General features: G+C 36.3%; 2 protein-coding genes across 2 annotated transcripts in view; both read left to right on the top strand.

The window, feature by feature from the left end:
- LOC137407286 (cyclic nucleotide-gated channel alpha-3-like) overlaps positions 1 to 11,648 on the top strand; it is a 28,094-nt gene extending 16,446 nt beyond the window's left edge. The window contains exons 3-10 of the mRNA XM_068093891.1: positions 3,589 to 3,789; positions 4,107 to 4,201; positions 6,977 to 7,075; positions 7,232 to 7,331; positions 7,443 to 7,660; positions 8,118 to 8,241; positions 9,014 to 9,239; positions 11,270 to 11,648. Of these exons, the coding sequence (XP_067949992.1) occupies positions 3,589 to 3,789; positions 4,107 to 4,201; positions 6,977 to 7,075; positions 7,232 to 7,331; positions 7,443 to 7,660; positions 8,118 to 8,241; positions 9,014 to 9,239; positions 11,270 to 11,405 (1,199 nt within the window). The 3' untranslated portion in view covers positions 11,406 to 11,648. The remainder of the gene's footprint in view (positions 1 to 3,588; positions 3,790 to 4,106; positions 4,202 to 6,976; positions 7,076 to 7,231; positions 7,332 to 7,442; positions 7,661 to 8,117; positions 8,242 to 9,013; positions 9,240 to 11,269) is intronic.
- A 1,466-nt stretch (positions 11,649 to 13,114) lies between these two features.
- Positions 13,115 to 23,600, top strand: part of LOC137405815 (uncharacterized) — a 31,879-nt gene continuing 21,393 nt past the window's right edge. The window contains exons 1-4 of the mRNA XM_068092229.1: positions 13,115 to 13,222; positions 15,319 to 15,464; positions 18,682 to 18,835; positions 23,197 to 23,339. Of these exons, the coding sequence (XP_067948330.1) occupies positions 15,396 to 15,464; positions 18,682 to 18,835; positions 23,197 to 23,339 (366 nt within the window). The 5' untranslated portion in view covers positions 13,115 to 13,222; positions 15,319 to 15,395. The remainder of the gene's footprint in view (positions 13,223 to 15,318; positions 15,465 to 18,681; positions 18,836 to 23,196; positions 23,340 to 23,600) is intronic.

The raw sequence follows: 23,600 nt of genomic DNA, 5'->3' as shown, positions 1-23,600 counted from the left end.
AGTAGGAGTATATACTCTGTACACTAGTCAGTAGTAGGAGTATATACTCTGTATACTAGTCAGTAGCAGGAGTATATACTCTGTACAGTAGTAGGAGTATATACTCTGTACAGTAGTAGGAGTATATACTCTGTACAGTAGTAAGAGTATATACTCTGTACACTAGTCAGTAGTAAGAGTATATACTCTGTACACTAGTCAGTAGTAGGAGTATATACTCTGTACAGTAGTAGGAGTATATCCTCCGTACACTAGTCAGTAGTAGGAGTATATACTCTGTACACTAGTCAGTAGTAAGAGTATATACTCTGTACACTAGTCAGTAGTAAGAGTATATATTCTGTACACTAGTCACTAAAAGAATAAGTTCTTCACACTAGTCATTATACTAAACCATATTTACTAAATATATACAGTGTAATACTAAAGTACTGTCTAATTTGGTTTGTTGTAAGATCAGTGAATATTTTCACTGCAAGTGCTGGCAGAGACTTTATATATAGTTTCATACTCTTCAGCCACAAATAACTATGATTAGCATTTCAGCCGCATATATCTGTTAATAACCTTGTAGTGGTTGTTCTGGAAAATCTTGTTTCACTTTTCGAATCTTCAAAACGTTTAATATAGTGACTACTAACCAGGGAGTCGGGTTGCTGACTATGGGTAGCGTTCTTGCAATCAATATTGATATATCTCCATGGTAACAATTCCTGCGAGGCACCTGCATACTGAATGCTTACAAAGCTTTAAAACGCTCACGCTTATAGCTGCAGTCATAACAGACCAGGTGTAGATAACTACTGCTAGAGGATGTAAACCTTTAGAGAGAAGTAAAGTCTGGTCAGTGAACAAAGAATACTGTGAATTATCTTTGATTAGACAATCATCGATTATAAGCAATCCATCATTAGCAATCTATCATTAGCAATCCATCATTAGCAATCAATGATAAGCAACTTCAAAGGATTCATCTAGTTTTGGCAAATCTCATGAGATAATCTTTTTAGCTTTTTCACACCTCCCTGTCTCAAAACTAACAACAGAAAAACTCCAAAATATATTATGGTATGAAGAATTCCTTGGAGCCCGCGAGTGGTGGTCATTGTAACCTGACCGCTTCATGAAACTCTCTGCCCAATAATAATTTTGAAGACCTAGTCACAGTAGTGTGCAATGACTTAGAGCGTACAGAGGATATCACATAGACATATTTTTTGTTTAGAAATGTGAACTACTGAAGTACCCTAGTTTCTTAGCGATGCCTTCACCGTTAGTAGCATATTATGATTAATATCAGTCTTATTGATTGTAATATGAGTCTTGCCATGACCGAGTCAGTTGTATTTCCGTTCATCAGCAGTAGATAGACATGACCTTCCTGAGTAGGAATTAAATACAGTATGCAAACTGCTGGATTTTTATGCATCAACCTTGAAAAGCAATTTGAAAGATTATCCAACATGGTAATGAAAAGATTGAGCTTGTTTGATTCACATTAGAGTGAGATGTGTTAGTTTGGTCTGAGAGATGTATTAGTTTGGTCTGAGAGATGTATTAGTTTGCTCTGAGAGATGTATTAGTTTGGTCTGAGAGATGTATTAGTTTGGTTTGAGAGATGTATTAGTTTGGTCTGAGAGATGTATTAGTTTGGTTTGAGAGATGTATTAGGTTGGTCTGAGAGATGTACTAGCTTGGTCCTAGAGATGTATTAGTTTGGTCTGAGAGATGTACTAGTTTGGTTTGAGAAATGTATTAGTTTGGTTTGAGAGATGTATTAGTTTGCTTTGAGAGATGTATTAGTTTGGTCTGAGAGATGTATTAGTTTGGTTTGAGTGATGTAGCAGTGTTAACATTTCCAAAAGATAGAGAAAAATATTTATGCAGTGAACCCTGGTACATGTATATACACGTATATGCTGAGGTCAATACTCTGAATCCTGGTATATAATGTATCTTCAGAGGTCAATACTCTGAACCCTGGTATATATCTTCAGAGGTCAATATACTGAACCCTGATAGTTATGTGAGTTCAATATACTAAACCATGGTAGGATATATATGTACTGAGTATATATATATACTAAACTCAATATACTAAACTCTGGTATATATCTTCAGAGGTCAATACATTGAACCCTGGTATATATGTACTGAGGTCAATACACTGAACCCTGGTATATAGCTTCAGAGATCAATACACTGAACTTTGGTATATAGCGTCAGAGGTCAATACATTGAACCCTGGTATATAGATTCAGAGGTCAATATACTAAACCCCGGTATATATGTACTGAGGTCAATACACTGAACCCTGGTATATATCTTCAGAGGTCAATACATTGAACCCTGATATATATGTACTGAGGTCAATACACTGAACCATGGTATATAGCTTCAGAGATTAATATACTAAACCCTGCTATATATCTTCAGAGATTAATATACTGAACCCTGATATATTATACTGAGGTCAATATACTAAACCCTGGTATATATGTACTGAGGTCAATATACTAAACCCTGGTATATATCTTCAGAGGTCAAGATATTGAACCCTGGTATATATGTACTGAGGTCAATACACTGAACCCTGGTATATAGCTTCAGAGATCAAGACACTGAACCCTGTTATATAGCTTTAGAGGTCAATACATTGAACGCTGGTATATAGCTTCAGAGGTCAATATACTAAACCCTGGTATATATGTACTGAGGTCAATACATTGAACCCTGGTATATATCTTCAGAGGTCAATATACTGAACCCTGGTATATATCTTCAGAGGTCAATATACTAAACCCTGGTATATATGTACTGAGGTCAGATAATCGTTTGTTGTTTTATATTGAACTTGCTTGTTTTGATCTCAGAAGAAACATCTTTTTTTTGCTTGTTGATTTGTTCATTTATTCCAGTATTTTTAAACTTTGATGTTCTCTTTCATAAATAGGCTATGTTATGGGTTCATCTTATTGACTACCACAATGCTTTTATCATATAGTCAGTCTGTATTTTGAAGTCCTATAGGATCTTAGCATCAACATTTTCCAATTGTGATTCTCATCACCAAAACACATATTAAAATTTTATACCAAATCAATACTTGAGAATCTGACAGCCTGAGTATCAGCTAAACAGCCTGAGTGAGCCAGAAGATGGTTTCTTTATGAGCCCAACACTTTATCAATGAATATATAGATATGGGTCTATAAACAGTCAGAGCAGATTCATTGCAATAATGGTATTTCTATTACAGTAAGAGTAGCTTTATCGCTGTGAAAGTAGCTCTATTACAGTACGAGCAGTTCTATTACAGTACGAGTATCTCTATTACAGTAAGGGTAGCTTTATTATAGTAAGGGTAGTTCTATTATAGAAGGAATAGTTGTAATGCAGTGAGAGCAGTTCTATTATAGTAAGGGTAGTTCTATTATAGGAGGAATAATTGTAATGCAGTGAGAGTAGTTCTATTATAGTAAGGGTAGTTCTACTGCAATAAGAGTAGCTCTATTACATTAAGAATAGCTCTAATGTAGTAGCGGTAGTTCTATTATAATGGAATGTAATAAACCGCTCCCTTTGCAGCTCACATGCAGTATATTCATTCCTTGTACTGGAGCGTCATGTCTCTCTCAACCATCGCTCAGTTGCCTCAGCCAAGGCAGCTGAAAGAGTACCTTTATACCATCATTACCATGGTGCTAGCCCTTCTCCTCTTTGCCACCATCATGGGAACGGTTGCTCAGATCGTGAGCAGCATGCACACAGCTAGAAAGGAATTCCAAGGTGAGTGAATAAAAGAAAGTTATGGCCTTGGTTGAACTCCAAGTTGTACTCGCTGACTGGTCAGTTTTTTGTTTAAGAGCAGATAGATTGCTATAAATAAATCATTTGTCAACTTATGAGAAACTTATGACAAAACTCTTTTTTGTATGTTGTTCCAGCAAGTTGACAGGTCAGCAATAGATCAATAGATCAATAGTTCTTTATTCATTCGTTTATTCATTCAACTTATCAGAGCTTATAGTTTTTTAGGGTTATCTTCTCCTATTTAATTCAAATGCACGGTTTGCATTGTGACATAGTTGACATATCCTTTTTAGCAACTTTGGATGATGTGAAGACATACATGTCTCAAAGTAACGTTCCACAGTCCTTGCAGGCAAGAGTTATACGATGGTTCGACTATCTCTGGCAGGTTCGTATAAATTTGTATCGTTAGTGGCCATGTTGATTTGACAATAATCTTTAAAATGTCTACAAAATTAACATTTCTTTTTCATCTGCACAGGTCTAAATATGAACATATCAAGATCCAAAATCAACTCTAGTGTGGCTAGTAGCCGATTTAAGAAATAATAGCACATGTGCAGACAACTTATAAAAATAAACTGTTCTAAGTTTGGTCATGAAAATTTGCAGATTAATATTTTTCATTTGTTATATTAAAGGCTAATCTATATATCATCTGTATATAATTCAATCTATATACATATATATAAGCTATATATATAAACCTCAAAGTTTGTCATCTGTGGTTTGGTCGGTCTATCTATAGCTATTAAAATCTTGGAATGAAGAGACTTTTTATTACCCGGACAATGCCGGGCATTCAGTAGTAAATACATACTATATCATCATTGACTGTATAGTAAACTTTCCAACAATTCAGTTTAGACTGCTTCCGAAAAGGACAGTTCAAACAGGAACTTGTGTGCAAGTCTTCAGACCTGAAGGTAGAAGCATTAGCTTACTGAATGATATCATCCAGTAAGCGTGAGCATATCCTGCATGGTACAACTCACGCTTCTTCTTACAGACGAATGATGGCGTAAAACTCGATGTTTTAAAAAGTTGGTTTGAGAAACCCTGGCGACATCACAACACCTATGAAACGTAAATAATAATTTATAAAGTATATTGAAATGGTGAAGAAACAACAAACAGATTGGGAAAATCATGCAAATATGGTTCCAAAAAACTTAACTGAAGTTTAACAACTCCATACAGAGTGCTGAGGCACTTAGGTTAAATTATGGTAGGTCAGTACCTTATACTTTGAAAATGATCGTAATGATCAGTGAGTTGACAAGTAAAGAGATCAACATTTGAATATGAAATAAAAAAGAAAAGAGACAAAAGAAAAATGAAAGAGATTGGCTACTGTGCCTCGATCTACTTAGTCACAGTCTACTGAGTCTTGATCTACTGAGTCATGGTCTACTGAGTCACGGTCTACTGAGTCACGGTCCACTGAGTCATGGTCTACTGAATCGTGGTCTATTGAGTCACGGTCTACCGAGTCACGGTCTACCGAGTCATGGTCGATTGAGTCGTGGTCTACTGAGTTATGGTCTACTGAGTCACGGTCTAATGAGTCATGGTCTACCGAGTCATGGTCTATTGAGTCATGGTCTACCGAGCTATGGTCTAACGAGTCACGGTCTATTGAGTCATGGTCTACTGAGTCGTGGTCTACTGAATCACGGTCTACTGAGTTATGGTCTATTGAGTCATGGTCTATTGAGTCATGGTCTACTGAGTTATAGTCTACTGAGTTATGGTCTACTGAGTCACGGTCCACTGAGTCATGGTCTACTGAATCATGGTGTACAGAGTCATGGTCTACTGAGTCACAGTCTACTGAGTTATGGTCTACCGAGTTATGGTCTACTGAGTCACGGTCTAATGAGTCATGGTCTACTGAGTCATTGTGATTCTCTTGATCAGAAGAGATATCAAAAGAAAGCAATACAGATGAGAAAAAGATAAAAGCTGTAAAAGGTGTTGATTGCCAAGAACGGTGATATTTAGGAGAAATGAAACAGCAACCTTAACAGCTGCCTCTTTAAAGTCTGCTGCCTCTTTAAAGTCTGCTGCTTCTTCAAAGTATGCCGCCACCTTAAAGTCTGCTGTCTAATTTAATGTGCCAGTATCTAGTAGTTTTAAAATTTCTTTTCGTGGAAGGATTTTTCCCCTCCCTCTCCGTGAGGGAAGGTTTTTAAAACTTTTAACATTCGGATCTGTTTATGGGTGACGGAGAAGAATGCGTGATGAAAAGAAATGGTAGTGATAAAAAGTAATGTGGTACAAGTGGTAGCAGGTGATAGCAGGTGGTAGCAGGTGTCTTAACTAAAATCGGGAAAAAAAAGAACTGAATATTTGAGAAGTTTATTAAAGTCTGATCATAAGAATTGTGGCAGGTTCAGTAGAGATTGAGGTGAAGTGCTCAGGTGAAGTAAATTCTGTTAATTCTGCTCGTGATAATCAATTTGAGAAGACAAGGTTCTGTTACCACCCGTGCTGTTAGATGTTTAGCTCTCAGGTGCTTCAACCACTGAATGTGTAAGCCAAAGTTCCTAAAACTAGCGAGATCAACACTTCACATTCTTTCTGATTCAATTAATAAATAAAACCAGCCGTAGAATGCAAAGGCCATCGGAAAAATATATATTATATAACATATACAAACAATGTCCTGTGGTAGGGGGCTCTGAAGAGGTGTTGATGGTGGAGCAAATCAAATTGTAACAGAGATATATCTATCTATATGATATTTTATGTGCAGGCAGTGGTGAACATATTCAATAAAGCTAATACCGATGAAGAAAATTTGGTGGTGTCGTTATCCATATACTATAAACTAGTCATTCAATATATGATATAGAAAATTATGCATATTTATTTTGACCTTGGTCATACCATGCATGCATTTGAGTTCTTCTTTCGAATGCTGCAGTTTGCTTAGTATTTACTAGCACTAAATCACATCAACCATGTTGTGTCCACCTTAATTAAAAGCATGTATCACTCTATTAGTGAGGAGATAACTTTACATACAAATTGTATATTGAATAAACAACTCCAACATGCAGATATACTAGAGCACTAGGAGTGTGTGTGTAGTTCAGTTCACGTCATGACTACCCGGAGGTTTCTCGCAATGCTACTAACTATTGTGTTTTGTGTGCAGGTAAAAAGAGGTGTTAGTAAAACAGACACATTAAACCTTTTGCCTGAGCGTCTTAAGGCTGAGATAGCAATTCACATTCACCTTGAGACTTTGAAAAAGGTGAGTTGTCTTCTTTTGCCTTTTTAGTTAACTGCCTCTTCTTATTTGCCAGAGGAAGGTTTGCCATCACTATTTAACACAGTTGTCTTCTCTTTCTGTCTTTTCTCAGCTATAGCTCATATCAAAACTGAAATAAATTCCAGCGTTTTCTTTTAGGTGGCTATATTTCAAAACACAGAAGCTGGATTTCTAAAAGAACTAGTTTTGCGCCTGGAACCAGCATTATTCTCTCCTGGAGACTTTGTGTGCAGAAAAGGTATAACCTTGACATACTGTGTAGCCTGAAATGTTAAGATAGTCTATCTATGTATAATCCCTCTGACATAATAATCCATCTATGTAACTGTATATATGTATATGTATGTAGGCGAAATTGGAAAAGAGATGTACATAGTGAAAAAGGGTGAATTGCAAGTCATGGATGACACCAAAGAACTGGCTGTCATCAGACCCGGTGGCTATTTTGGTGAAATATCAATTCTCAATATGGGAGACATCGGTAACAAGCGCACAGCTTCAGTCATCTCTATTGGATATTCTGATCTCTTCTGTCTCAAAAAAGATGATATGTGCGACGTGCTGCGGGTAGGTCTGGCATTAAGCCAGAACTTGTACTCACCTACATGTACATTCATGGTACGTAAAGGCAGTTTTAACACCTGCAGGGTACACGTTGTACACAGTCATACGCCCCCTCACTATCATCTTATGAAGGTGAATCGATATTGTGTATGCGCACATTAGCATATATACTTGTCAATCAAAATTTCCATGCCTGCCCCTTTTGTGAAATAATAATAAAAAACAATAATACTTTAAACCTATTATCTTGTATCACAAGCGTTTTAATTGGCTGTTCATATTCTGGGTTGTTATAAGTTGTATACTGAGTAGAAAGCGTTTGTTGGACTTATCCCCATTTGGATACATCTAGATGATAATGATATAGATGAGATGGGAATTATTGCCTCTTTGATTAACTTCTAATACTAATCTGACTAAAGTCATCAGGTCAAAGGTCAATTATTATTATAATTTAAAGGATTATCCATTGGCAAGAGTGAGGTTAGAAGAGATGGCTATGCAGAGACTACTAGGAGAAAATGAAGCAAAGGACTTAGCTGGTCAACGCCAACAGCAAACTGTGAAACCATTTAACCACCAGGGTATACCTTATTGCTTATATACCTTATTGCTTCCTCTCGTCTGCTTTTAGAGTACTATCTACATAGCAAATAGTCTATAGCACATAGTCTACAGCATATTATAGTCTAGCATAAAGCATATAGTCTATCGGACATAGTATATAGCGTATAGTATCTTGCATACAGCCAATATCATATAGATTATAGCATCTAATATATAGCACATATACTACAGCATAAAAATTGTAGCCTATATCATATAGCCTATTGCATATAGCCTATAGCATATAGCCTATATCATATAAATTAAAACATAGCCTATAGCTTATATATTATAGGATACAGCCTAGAACATATAATCTATAGCATGTAGCTTATAGCATGTAGTCTATAACATGTAGCATACAGTTCATAGCATATTTCCAACTGTTTCGTTACCTCACTTCCTTTTAGTATGAATAAATGGCACCGTGTGGCCATTGACAGTTAGTTGAAATGAGTCGTATGTCAAGTGGCCATTTGACAGCGAGTTGAAATGAGTCGTATGCCGAGTGGCCATTTGACAACGAATTAAAATGAGTCTTATGCTGAGTGGCCATTTGACAACGAGTTGAAATGAGTCGTATGCCGAGTGGCCATTTGACAACGTGTTGAAATGAGTCGTATGTCAAGTGGCCATTTGACAGCGAGTTGAAATGAGTCATAAATCAAGTAGCCATTTGACAGTGAGTTGAAATGAGTCGTATGTCGAGTGGCCATCTGACAGTGAGTTGAAATGAGTCGTATGTTTTAGGTGAGCTTAGTCAGCATCAGACACTGAGTAAAAAAAGTAGCATCGGTTCTACGAGCAGCCGCATGCTCGACGCCCTTCAGCTGCCCCAGGTTAAGATTAACTACTCACCTGTAGTCTCGAGAAAAGACTCCTTCCTTACAAACGATGTTTACCTCAATAGCCAAACAGACGGCATCTCTCTATCCTTGAGATCATCAGCAAGGTCAATGCACTCTGATGTTACAAGGTAATCTTAACACGTTTAATCAGTAGCTTTGATTACTATTTTTGCAACTTTCGGAGTTGTTCCCTCGATATTCACTAAAACCCACCCAAGCTGCCAGAGTCAAACTGACACTGCTGATCAAACCTTGTAAAAAACTAAAATGTAAAATTACCAGAATTCTGGGAAACACTTGTTATCAATATTTTTATAATTATATATAAGACCAATATACACACAGAATATTAAAATGTGTGCAGCAGTTAATCTATTATCTATAAATATATTTCTCAAAGTTTATGTGTGTGTATATGTGTGTCTGTCCTTTGTATGTCCGGCTATAGCTATAAAAATCTTAGAATGAAGAATCTGGATTGCAGAAGATTTGATTTCAGACCCTCCCGTTAGCCAATCCAATCCCTTACCAATTAGACCACACGAGCTTGAAGGATTCATTAGGCGATATATTTCGTTATACCAGTGCAAATACGCTACCACTCTCTGTTACGGCGCAACCTCATGGAGAGCAGTAGCGTAACTTTATGCGTGCTCAATCGTGAGAACAAGTAGTTAGCTCTTATTAGTAAGTTTACTCAAATTAGCCAGTGGCATTGTGCCAGTCTAATAGCAAGTGGCAGGCAACTCTATTACCTCTAATTGTTTATAAGCCAATTTTTTATACCCGTGGAACGCTGGGTATTCTGCTAGTTGTGTCTAAATCAACTTACTGAACAAAAGAACCTTGGTAAGAAAGTGTTTTAAATATTTCTTGAGTACGGCAGCAATATAAAGGCAGTGATATAAAGGAAAAATGGCAGCAAAGCTCAAGCATGTTTGAAACCTCATTTTTGGTTGTTGCTTTAGAGTGGCTGTTGACCCTGCATAGCGTTAGCATTAACATTAACACTTTTAGTATTACACTGCAACTCATTAAAATCTATTAAAAACTACCAAAATAGTTATTTGTTGAAGCTTTATTCCCAAAGAAGATTAAATTACCACCGTATGATATAAAAGTACAGCTGACAATGTAGTTTTAAGAAGTTAATCTATGCAGGCATAGAGTAAAGCATACATATATTTTATGTTATTCATGTTGTTCAAGACATCCTATACCTAAGTTCATTGAAAACTCATCAAATTGCAAAACTTGGTTGTGATTCAAATTTTCATTAAAAGTAGAACTACTCACCTGCTCACCTGACAGCTATTCACCTGACAGCTATTCACCTGACAGCTATTCACCTGACACCTATTCACCTGGCACTGACTCACCTGACACCTATTCACCTGACACCTACTCACTTGACACCTACTCACTTGACACCTACTTACTTGACATCTATTCATCTGACACTCACTCACCTGACACTTACTCACCTTACACCTACTCACTTGACTCCTATTCACCTGACACCTACTCACTTGACACCTACTCACTTGACACCTACTCACTTGACACCTACTCACTTGACACCTACTCACTTGACACCTACTCACTTGACACCTACTCACTTGACACCTACTCACCTGACACCTATTCATCTGACACTTACTCACCTGACACCTACTCACTTGACACTTACTCACCTGACACTTACTTACCTGACACCAACTCACTTGACACCTACTCACTTTACAGGCAATCCAAAGCTTGTTTTTTAGAATAGTTTCTGTCAAATTTGGTAAATAAAGTTAAAATATTCTGTAATTCAGCGTCAAACTTTGTCTTATGTTATTAGTTGGATTCAAAAGCCTCAAGTCTGACAGAAAATACTAATCATTCATCTAAAAAAAATCATCTTATTCTCTCAAAACTACTTTCAGAAACTTTTGAAAAAATAATTTAAAAAAAAGTCAGAATCTCTTGACATTTTGAGTGTTTTAACAAGTAGGCGTATATATATGTATTTATGTCGTCGGTACTGGCAAGTTTATTAGCCAATGAGTTTGAAAGTGTCAAATGTAGAGACGATTGCGTGAGCATCGTAAAATGAACTTGAGACACACTTTCTATAACGTACTTGAAACATCTGTTATCGAATCTTCTACAGGTCGGTTCGCTCATCCAGCCTATCGCTGCACCAGACCAATACATCAGAAAGGAATCCTGCTGGAATCAGTCTTTTCTCTTCAAAACCTACTTCTATCCCCTATGCCGATGACATTACTTTAGAGACTTCAACGTAGCCATGATAGCCACATAACTGCAAATGTCGGGGTGGCTCGCACCAGATGATATATGAATTGTAGTAGTGTGCTACGCCATACTCCCTTTTTTGTATAGGAGATAGGGTAAAGCTGTATGGAGACAACTCTGTTATATCCAATATAGAGATCCAGTACATAAATAGCAAGCGGATATACACTTGCGTTGTACTAGATCAAATGTATATCTCTATCTCATGCAATACTTTTAGTATATCTGTTGCAAGAGCACAGGCTATCCAAATAAAAAGTGCCAACAAAGTTAAAAATTTTGTGTATTTAGTGCACTTCAACTCAAATAAATCACAAGCAAAATCTATGTTAAAGATGAATTTAAACAAGATTTTAGTAGATTTCATCAGAAAGTATCAGTGTTTTTCTATCATTTGTGATTGTTTTTAATGTTCGAGTTGATCTGACTGCCAGGATGTTTCAATATTAAAATCGACAAAACTTCATCCGGGTTGAAGCACTCAAAAGAAAAATATGTGTGAAATGATGTCACTATTTGCTATCATTGCTATAATTGATAGCAGTTATTCAATTCAAGTTGTGTTTCTATTTATTCGGTTTCTTTGCTACTATAAATATTATAACTGTGCATTTGCTTGCTTTGAGCATTTTAATCATGATCAAGTTTAGTCAATTTTATGTTGAAACATCCTGGCAGTCAGATCACCTTAAACACACACAAAATTGCAAATAATAAAAAATAACCTATTTCTTTAGCTCAAAATGTCTTTACTAGTAGGTTTGTAGGTGGAGACTAGGCTTGACAAGCTAGACTATGAGAAGAGGTTGAGACAAGAGTGGCAATTATTTACCAATCAATAAATCATAAATCACAGCATCTCAGGCTTAATCTGATCTGAAGAGTCGCAAGTCCAACACTTGACCGCTGAGAAGGTTGTTTTGTTAGTTAAGTGCATCATAAGTACAACTTGACAGCTCAAGGCATTCTCTCATTCCTCGCAGCAACCTCTGAACACAACATGCTAATCCTTGACATTTGAAACAGGCACTGGACACGTGGAACTCATTACAGGAAAGTGAGTTCTAACAAAGATCCTCCCATTATCCTGGCTAGATCATACTGATAGAGTGGGTATCTGCCCCTCGTACCCTCTTGTGTAGAGTGTCATAAAACATAGTCTACAATTCAATGAGAATCCGTTACATCTGGTGGTTCTTGAGAAAAGGATTATTGGGTCAATGGGGAGCAATAGGTAAAGGGGGGCCTCTCAAGCCTGGTCTAAGAAAGCAATGTGAAGGAAACCTTTTTATCTTTGGCCGAGTGCTTGAAACACACACAAGGCAGGCATTTGTTTGTTTTACCTGACAAGTAAGGCCATGTCGCACGCGGCTAGCTTATTGATAGCTTGCACAACCTCCTTTAAATAGTATCGCCTTGCTAAGGCCTATTTAAAGAGTGCTCAAAGCTAACATAGGCTCATTGTTATTAGCTAATGGCATGCGCTACTTTTGTTTCTTATAAATTATTGTTCTTCTCCGTAGTTGCCTCTAGCGCTTAAAAAGTATCGAAGAAGGTTTTGAAACTGAACACTCTTCCAGTTGACTTTGTCAATCCTGATAGCCACTCAGTGAATACAGCGAGAAAGCGCTTTGTTAATCCTGCTAGCCACTCAGTGGATACAGCGAGAAAACATTTCGTTGATCTTGTCAGCCTCTGTGCTGGTATTCTGAGAAAACTTATTTTCAATCAATCACTTAGCCAAAAAAGAGCAACGAAGAAGAAGAAGGAAGCTGTTTGTGGATTACCTGTAGCCAGCCAAGTATGTGTAAGTAGATAAGTACTGTAAGTATGTCAGTAAATAAGTAAGTGTGTAAGTAGATATTATACTCATACCGTAAAACCTATAATTGAACACCACATCTATTTGAACGCTACCTCTAATTGAACACCACATCTATTTGAACGCTACCTCTAATTGAACACCACCTCTATTTGAACGCTACCTCTAATTGAACACCACCTCTATTTGAACGCTACCTCTAATTGAACACCACATCTATTTGAACGCTACCTCTAATTGAACACCACCTCTATTTGAACGCTACCTCTAATTGAACACCACCTCTATTTGAACGCTACCTCTAATTGAACACCACATCTATTTGAACGCTACCTCTAATTGAACACCACCTCTATTTAACTGTCACTACATAGCGCTCTATTTTTTTACTTTTCATTTCGACTTTTAATTTTGACTATTTAGAGTTTTGCGATACTTTTTTATTCCTGTTAGTTTTAGACATGTTCTGCAAAGCCTCTTCCTGTAGCTGCCAACCCGATGACAACAAATTTATTCCTTGGTTTCTAAGTAACTCGGACAACACATTGCAGACGTAGAAAACTCCCATGATCAAGCAATATCTTTTATTGATTTGTCTTTTATTGATTTTGGATTAGGTTTAAGTTACTCTTTTAAGTTACATCATTTGCCTCCGTTACCTCTGTATGATAACTGTGGCCTGCAATTATCTTATCTTGAGAGGTTTTGGGAGCCAATTAAAGGCAATTACAGATTTCCACAATCTATAACCTGTCATTTATGTTTGCACTGCTCGCGTTTTATCACAGTGTTACTATGTAACTCTCTAAATATAGCATGTGTTAATGCCGTACTCTTCCTCACAGGTTATATATAAATATTTGTCTTGATATGCATTATTGTATTCCTAGATTTAGCTTGGACATGCAAAACTCAATATAGCAATCACACTTCCTCTATATCTATCACTATAAAACTCTCTATGCGCATAACAAAGTGGTTGCTGATTAGCCTTTGATGCTCTTCCGTAAAAGCTTGTTGCTATGGTAACAGTAGTTATTACCATACTTCAGTTGTCCATATGCAACAGACGCACACAAGCCACCATATCTATGCCATCTCTATAGTTTGAATGTTATGTATTGATATCTCAATGTTATGCGTTATGCCTTGCTGAGGGGCTAAATGTGTTTCTAGATATTTGCTGTTTAAAATACTCGAATCACATCTTTAATCTGCCGAATCATCCATTACATTCTTACTTTTTCAACACCCACTACACCTTATACCAGACACCAACACCTTGCTAATTTATATGATAGAACAGCATTATGCAAAGAGAGTTTTTTCTTTCAATACGCCTAATTGATTTTACTAATTTTTGATTTCTCTGATAATCAGATATCCTCTGAATGGCATTGACAAGTGTACATAGAGTTAATATCTATCTAATATCAATACATTTTAAGTCATCCCATGATAGGTAGCTTATTATGGAAGCGTTTGCATGACAGACAGAGAAGTTATTTTTGTTTTACTGATATAGTATACATAATAATGCTATATGTTTCCGGTGTCATCGCATAATCAGATAGTCTGTCTTGACAAGCTTTTGTTTTGCTCGCCCTGCACAACGGGGACAACTTTGCAAAAACAACAGTTTGTCGAGACAGGCTAATATTCAGAGTGACAAGCATGTCACGGTGTCATGTTAGAATAGAGTGACAAGCATGTCAGGGTGTCACGTTAGAATAGAGTGACAAGCATGTCAGGGTGTCACGTTAGAATAGAGTCATGCTATATGATATGTTGATGCTAATATACTAATACTACTGTATACTAGCTTTGTCGGCTAACATAGTAAATTGATATACAACTTGCAGTTTATTATTTATACTATTATTTGTATTATTATATATATTATTGTTTATATATTTATTAGTAAGCATTTTGAGTCAATTTGAAAACACTAGTAAATTAGTGTTTAAAGAAATTAAATGCATTCAACAGGAGGTTGTTAAACTAGGTCCCCAACTATGGTTTTGTTTAGCCTTGTATTATATGAGATATTAAAAACATATACCTGTGTATATCCACAACAGCAGTTACTATATGAGCAAAAGGAAACCGTCATACAGCTATCTCTGGCTAGCCTTGACTTGATAAGAGAGTTGCTAAGATGAATAGCACAGTGCAACAGACAGTTTACCTTCTACCTACGGCACGTCGAGCGACTCATCCTAGTCAGGTAAACATCCCGGTCAGAATACATGATTTAAGCTTAGTAAGCACATACTTGCTGCCTCAGCTCAATTCACTGAGTTTCTGCGGTGAGTTCCATTGCTGTAGTCAGACAGAACAGTTCTGTTGTTGTACTCAGACAGTTCAGTTCTGTTGTTGTACTCTGACAGAACAGTTCTGTTGATGTACTCTGACAGTCCAGTTCTGTTGTTATACTCTGACAATGCAGTACTGTTGATGTACTCTGACAGTACAGTTCTGTTGATGTTCTCTGACAGTGCAGTTCTGTTGACGTACTCTGAGTCTCTGACAGTACAATTCTGTTGATGTACTCTGACAGTGCAGTTCTGTTGATGTATTCTGACAGAACAGTTCTGTTGATGTACTCTGACAGTGCAGTTCTGTTGATGTACTCTGACAGTACAAATCTGTTGATGTACTCTGACAGTACAGTTCTGTTGATGTACTCTGACAGTAAAGTTCTGTTGATGTACTCTGACAGTGCAGTTCTGTTGATGTACTCTGACAGTACAAATCTGTTGATGTACTCTGACAGTACAGTTCTGTTGATGTACTCTGACAGTAAAGTTCTGTTGATGTACTCTGACAGTGCAGTTCTGTTGATGTACTCTGACAGTGCGCAGTTCTGTTGATGTACTCTGACAGTACAGTTTTGTTGATGTACTCTGACAGTGCAGTTCTGTTGATGTACTTTGACAGTGCAGTTCTGTTGATGTACTCTGACAGTTCAGTTCTGTTGATGTACTCTCACAGTTCAGTTCTGTTGTTATACTATGACAGTCCAGTTCACGCTCACGCTTACTCATATAAACATGAGCAAAGAGCAAAGGCTAATATGTTTGAAAAATAGGTTCTTAGTTTTGTTTCTATCATGGTTAGATGCATCAAGTTGATACAAATTTCATGATATTTGACAGGTAAGATTTGACCCAACAGTTTCACTAAAAGTCATGTCCGTGTCAAAACAGACAAGTAAGCCACCAAGTAGCTGGACCTACGGTCGCGGCTGTTGGACAGCTGATGCTTCACGATACAGCCATCAACACAAGCTGTCTGTAAGTGTATAACAACCATCAACACAAGCTGTCTGTAAGTGTATAACAACCATCAACACAAGCTGTCTGTAAGTATATAACAGTCATCAACACAAGCTGTATGTAAGTATATAACAGTCATCAACACAAGCTGTATGTAAGTGTATAACAGTCATCAACACAAGCTGTCTGTAAGTATATAACAGCCATCAACACAAGCTGTCTGTAAGTATATAACAGTCATCAACACAAGCTGTATGTAAGTATATAACAGTTATCAACACAAGCTGTCTGTAAGTATATAACAGTCATCAACACAAGCTGTATGTAAGTATATAACAGTCATCAACACAAGCTGTCTGTAAGTGTATAACAGCCATGAACACAAGCTGTCTGTAAGTGTATATCAGCCATCAAAACAAGCTGTATGTGAGTGTATAACAACCATCAACACAAGCTGTCTGTAAGTATATAACAGTCATCAACACAAGCTGTATGTAAGTATATAACAGTCATCAACACAAGCTGTCTGTAAGTGTGTATCAGCTATCAACACAAGCTGTCTGTAAGTGTATAACAGTCATCAAAACAAGCTGTCTGTAAGTGTATAACAGTCATCAACACAAGCTGTATGTAAGTATATAACAGTCATCAACACAAGCTGTATGTAAGTATATAACAGTCATCAACAGAAGCTGTATGTAAGTGTATAACAGTCATCAACACAAGCTGTCTGTAAGTATATAACAGCCATCAACACAAGCTGTCTGTAAGTATATAACAGTCATCAACACAAGCTGTATGTAAGTATATAACAGTTATCAACACAAGCTGTCTGTAAGTATATAACAGTCATCAACACAAGCTGTATGTAAGTATATAACAGCCATCAACACAAGCTGTCTGTAAGTGTATAACAGCCTGAAAGTAGTCAGTTCCTTCACAACTGCTCATCACAAGTAACCAGATTTCACTTATAACATAATACATAGTAGCTACTAGAGATGGCCAGAGATGGTACGTATGTAATTATGTAATACTCTCTCTAACTCATTATTTCCTGGTCAAATTTTCATAAGTTTTCAGATTTTTTAGAGAAGATTGAAGTACATTTCAATAAGTGTAAACGCTTCAGTTATTTTTAGTACTAATATAACTGAATGTTTTAAGAATCATTTTAACTGACCGCGAACCAATTTTTTTAAATATACTCCAATGAATGTTGCTCCATTGCCTTCCCTTGTAACAAAGTAGCTTTTAGTTGTTAAACATGAGAGTAAACACCTCACTTATTGATATATTATATTGAGCTATTTATATAAATCTTATTGATATATTATATTGAACTATCTATATGAATCTTATTAATACATTATATTGAACTGTCTACATAAATCTTATTGATATATTATACTGAACTATCTATATAATCTACATATACAATATATAGAGTGTTTGTTATTTTGTTTGTTTGTCGTGTGTCTAGTTATAGCAATAAAGTTATTAAAACAAAAAGTTGCTTCGCAGTAGAATTGAGCTCAGAAACACTGATTTGTAGACAGACGTTAACTACTGAACCACACAGTCACTTTGCTATACTATAAAATAATTGTGGACCTACTTATTACACCTGCCAATATTTAACAGCGTGTTCGACTGCTAATGTATTAGAAGAAAAATAAATGCCCAGACTTCCCTAAAATGCTTTAAACATGTGTACATATAGCATAGACTAATTAAACTTACAGCACCACACAGACATAGACAAACACCTTCATTTAAATGTTAGAATGGTAAATGTTGTATAGCTTGTTCAAAAAATGATATTTGTGCAAACTTTTTTATTACCTGTTCAACACCGAAAATTCAACTAGTAACCAATACCGATCAATTATTGATATATTATATTGAGTTATAACCGATATCAATCAATTATTGATATATTATATTTAACCACAAGCACTATAGTTTTTTCAATTTACATGATCATCAGCCAATAGATCTGTTTGATAATTCTGCAACTTTTTATACGGCTTTCAGAAGCAGTCTCAAATTCCAAACAAAGAGACACATTTCTACTTTTTGCATTGTTTAGCACAATGTTATGAGTCTTTACAGATGTTATAGTTTTCTCTTGCGCTATATAATATGTTCTCTCACTCACTGCAGCCACCACGTACAACTGCTGTCAACTTAGAGAGCACGGGAAGGCGACCCTGTACTACTCTGACGCTACCTACCACAGCCAGTCTGCCTAAGAAAGGGCAAGTCAAACTCACTTCTCTCCATGAACAGAATCAGCAGAAGTTACAAAAAAACGAAGGTATAAAATTAAGTACTCTTTAAGCAAAACTAGCAACTTAATTTGGAGTTGTGCTACTATGAGCTGAATGTTTGTTGTAGCAAATGGTCTTCACAGCTTGTCACTATACGTATTTTCATGATATAAAAGTGGCTAAAATATTCTCAATAGTTTCTAAATCATTTTACTAAACTATAAAATAATTTAGGTGTTTGCTTTAAACTCAACATCAATGAATGTGTCTCGGAGTCTAGAGTTGTGTCTCCTGAGTTTATTCCTCTCTAGCAGATCTAAAATCCTGAAAATCTAAAAGATCCTGATGTAAAAACTAGGTCAGGAGACCTATTAAAGGTATGAAATATAAAGTGCTTGATGGTTGGCTGAAAAGTTGAGAGGAAAAATATCAATTACGTATAATATGAAATATCAATTACGTATAATATGAAATATCAATTATGTATAATATGAAATATCAATTACGTATAATATATAATAATAATATAATATGAAATAACCTAAAATATAAAACAAACTGTTAAGAGAAAAGAACTTTAAGCCAGGCTGAGATAGTCCTGTGAACTACATAGCAGGTAAGTGTAAATCTATTGACTCTCATCAGCTTTTCAAGCAAAAAATGACTCAGTTAAAAGGCTAAACCTCTGGCAAAACTTCTGTTCAAGGAAAATGTAAATCACTTGAAATATATTGAGAAGAGCATAAAATGGAGACCAATAAGACAAACGTTAAAGACCTTAAAACCAGAGCTAAACTAATTTATAGGTATCATCTGGGTTGTTTTGAGATGGATTGGTTATTCAATAAGGTATGTTCTCAAACTGTGCCATTAACCTGAAATGATGAACATCAGTGGTCAATTGAGCTCTTCAGCAGTAGGTTAGCCTGTGCTTTAAACCAGTCTCGGCATACCTGAACTACTAAAAGAAATTTGTAATAAAAATCAACGCCCGCTAGCTCCATTGGGCTTACCGCTATATTACTCAAGAACCAGGTGAATCTTAAACGTCGTAAGTGAATAGCCCGAGCTAATAGCCTAAGCCTCTCACTATAGCCTGAGCTCTAACACAAAAAGGGAAATGTAAGCTAGCTTAGTTGATAGACTCGCAATAATTATCGACAATACATTTAAATGGAGTAGAGTTTGAGTATTTAGTGACTACTTAGTTAGATTTCAGAGGGTATTGATAGCTCTATGACAGTCAAGTAATGAGAGGATAACTCCACACAAACTCAAATAATAGTGAATACATTAGAGACAATTGCATGCAGGTAACTTAGAAGCAAACTCCCAAACAAGCCCCATAGCCACTACCTACAGCTGTATTTTAGCCAGAGGAGAATTACTAATCGTTATATTGGTAGTTAATACCTATATTCATATAACCTCTTGCGTTACGCTATGAATTCCAGTGTAATGTTATGGATTCTTGTGTGATATTATGAACTCCTGTGTTATGTTATGATGCCCTGTATTATGAACCCCTGTGTTATGTTATGAATCCCTGCGTTATGTTATGAACCCCTGTGTTATGTTATGAATTCCTGCGTTATGTTATGAGCCCCTGCGTTATGTTATGATGTCTTGTGTTATGAACTCCTGTGTTATGAACTTCTGTGTTATGTTGTGAAATTCTGTGTTATTTTATGAACCCTGTGTTATCTTATAAACCCTGTGTTATCTTATGAGCCCTGTGTTATATTATAAACTCATGTGTTACGTTATAAACTCCTGTGCTATGTTATAAACTCTTGTGTTATGAACTCCTGTGTTATGTTATGAACCCCTGCGTTATGTTATGAGCCTCTGCGTTATGTTATGATGTCTTGTGTTATGAACTCCTGTGTTATGAACTTCTGTGTTATGTTGTGAAATTCTGTGTTATTTTATGAACCCTGTGTTATCTTATAAACCCTGTGTTATCTTATTAGCCCTGTGTTATATTATGAACTCTGTGTTATGTTATAAACTCATGTGTCGTATTATAAACTCCTGTGTTATAAACTCTCCAGGTGTTCGCAGAATTTGCGCTACATGACTGCTAAAATGAATAAGGACAAAGATTCAATTTATGTACATATAAATATCTTACTTATAAACCATAATTTATTTTTTGTAAATATAAATGCCATACACTAGCCATGCAATACAGCACATATGCATATGTCGTATACATCGCAAAACATGTGTTCTAATGTACTACGTCTACAGTAAACAGTATATGTACATCTACATACATTATATAAATTTGAAAGTCTGTAGTTCGGTGTGTCCAGATATGGCTATTAAAATCTAGGAATGAAAGATTTGCTTTGCACTGGATTTGATCTTGGAACCGCTGGTTGACCAGGCTATATCCTTAACAATGGAGCTACGCGAGATGCAATGGTGCATTTGGCGATATGAGTCGTTATGTCGGATAAAATATGTATGAAACTCCTAATTACGCAACACTCTAAAGCTTGCTCTCGGCTCTTTAGAGGGCTCAAACTTACTAATGAGAACACAACTCTTGTTAGTGGATATTAGACGTGTATTACATTCATGTGCATCATGTAGATATTTTTTATAAATTGCGTATAAATTACATTGTTTATATGTTCCGTAGATACAAAAATAGTGTTGAGTGGGAATGTACTGAGTGAACAATTATATTAACCATATCTACGTATGTGCACACATAATTATAGAATATGCAAACCTTTTACTAAGACCAGTAGGCTGCATATCTGTTCTACATGTACAGTGTTAGATCTATACAACCATGTGTCTACATATTTATGTATACATGTTTTTCTGTATACCATCCAATTTAATAACATCTAAGCATAGTGCATGTACATAGATTACCTATGCTCACTTGTTTATATATATATATATATATATATATATATATATATATATATATATATATATATATATACATGTACTAGTTGGGTGCCATGCGTTGCACGGGTAATAAAAAAGGTTTTCTCACCGAAAATTTACTTTTAATCAACATTCACAATATTTACAATTCTTTCTTTCAAATGAAGGCGTTTTGTTTACTTCGATGTACTTTATGTAATTCATACTGCATCGGCTGTCTGTGCCTACTATGGATCTATACTGCTTGCAATAGTCCTGTTGGCCATGTAAGTTTAAGGGTTTTTCTTCACGTATGTGCACGCATATTTCTTCTGGTATGGCTTCACGCATAACGCTAACTGCAGTGTTAAGTGTGAAGCCATGAAAAGTTGGCAAAGGTAATAAGTATGTGCCCAATTTATTCCATTTTTGAACAGCATAGTGTATTGGATAAATGGCTGTCTGCAGACCTGGAGGTTCTGAGTTCAAATCCAGTGTGCAGAGGATTTTCTATGCTAAAACTTCATCACTTTAGCTGGACGGACAGATGACAGTCCCAGGGCTGATACTCTGAAAGGAACACCCACCTGGATAGGCCCAGACTTGGATATTGTACCCCCAATCACGTTGTTGGTCAATTTGATTTTGGATATTGTACCCCCAATCACCTGGTTGGTCAATTGGAAATACACCCCCTAAACACTGGGAGTTCCCTAGAGGGCGCCCAGGTTCCGCGCCCCGCTAAACATCCATTATGATTCATGCATTAATAAAGCAGAAAAAACTACAAACAAAATCCCCAATTTTATTTAAATATGTTTTTATTTCGGATTTTTCATTTGTTTAATATTGCAAAAAATGATCTTTTTTTCTGCAAACGGCTTATTTTTTGTTGTCAACATAGACCAATATATTGTAGTTTACTATTGGAAAAAATTAAACTAAAAAAGGCAATTAGGTGTGACGACATAATAGTCTGCCCACTAGCGTCAGTATCGCAAAACGAAAAATTGTCGCTATGCTCGCAAAAGGGTTAATAAAACTGATTCCAAACATCAACCATCAGATTATCATTTTCATTTACAAAGGAAAACATAATGAATATCAATGAAAGAAATATCATATCATTCGTTCTGAGTATATTGCTAAAGGGTTGCTAAGATGATGCAGTGCCGACTCTCTCTTTTCCATTTGTTTCCCGTCAGCAAGCACGCAGATTTTAATGCAATCTGCATTAAAATGAAGACTGGAATTTCTGTGCAATTTCTTGGTATTACTTTGGCTGAATAAAACCTTATTGAGCATGGGCCCTTTTACTGGCTTGGCTGTGGAAACCCCCCTAAAGGAGCAAATTCACTGACAGTGCTCTATGGTCTGAAAACCCTCCCTAAAACGTGATTTTGGGCCGAACCTAATGGGTCTTTTAGGGGGGAGTATCAGCCCTGGGATGACAGTCAGACAAACATTCTGATTTATATATATACATGTATATAGTTATAGTACTATAATGTATGCACAGAATCTGGTGGAAGGGTCCAAAAGAGACAGCGAAGTGACCTTGGCAGGGTGCCAGTTGTCAGAAACACAGACACAACCCAAGAGAGCTATATTCGAGGACTGACTATCGGTGATATACAATCAGCAATAGACACAGAATTCCCGGTAAGAAGTGGTCTAACGCCATTATAATTGTTACCGTTCATGTATTGCGGATGGCATCTAATACTTAGCCACAAAAATTTCAGCCAGCAAAGATCTAGGTTATCATTGTACAGATATTCTACAGTCTATCTTCTAGCATTATGTTACGAACTGAGACTACGCAACAGTACAAACTAGATGCTGAATTATCACAGGTTAATGGAGGTGTACATCAGTCAAAAAGTAAAAAGTGTTTGCAACTGTAGAAACTGTATTCCTGTA

This window comes from Watersipora subatra, chromosome 10 (genome assembly GCF_963576615.1).
Source record: "Watersipora subatra chromosome 10, tzWatSuba1.1, whole genome shotgun sequence".
In the NCBI taxonomy this organism is placed as follows: domain Eukaryota; kingdom Metazoa; phylum Bryozoa; class Gymnolaemata; order Cheilostomatida; family Watersiporidae; genus Watersipora; species Watersipora subatra.
The sequence above is the reverse complement of the archived record's forward strand: the minus strand, read 5'-3'. Positions and strand labels throughout refer to the sequence as shown.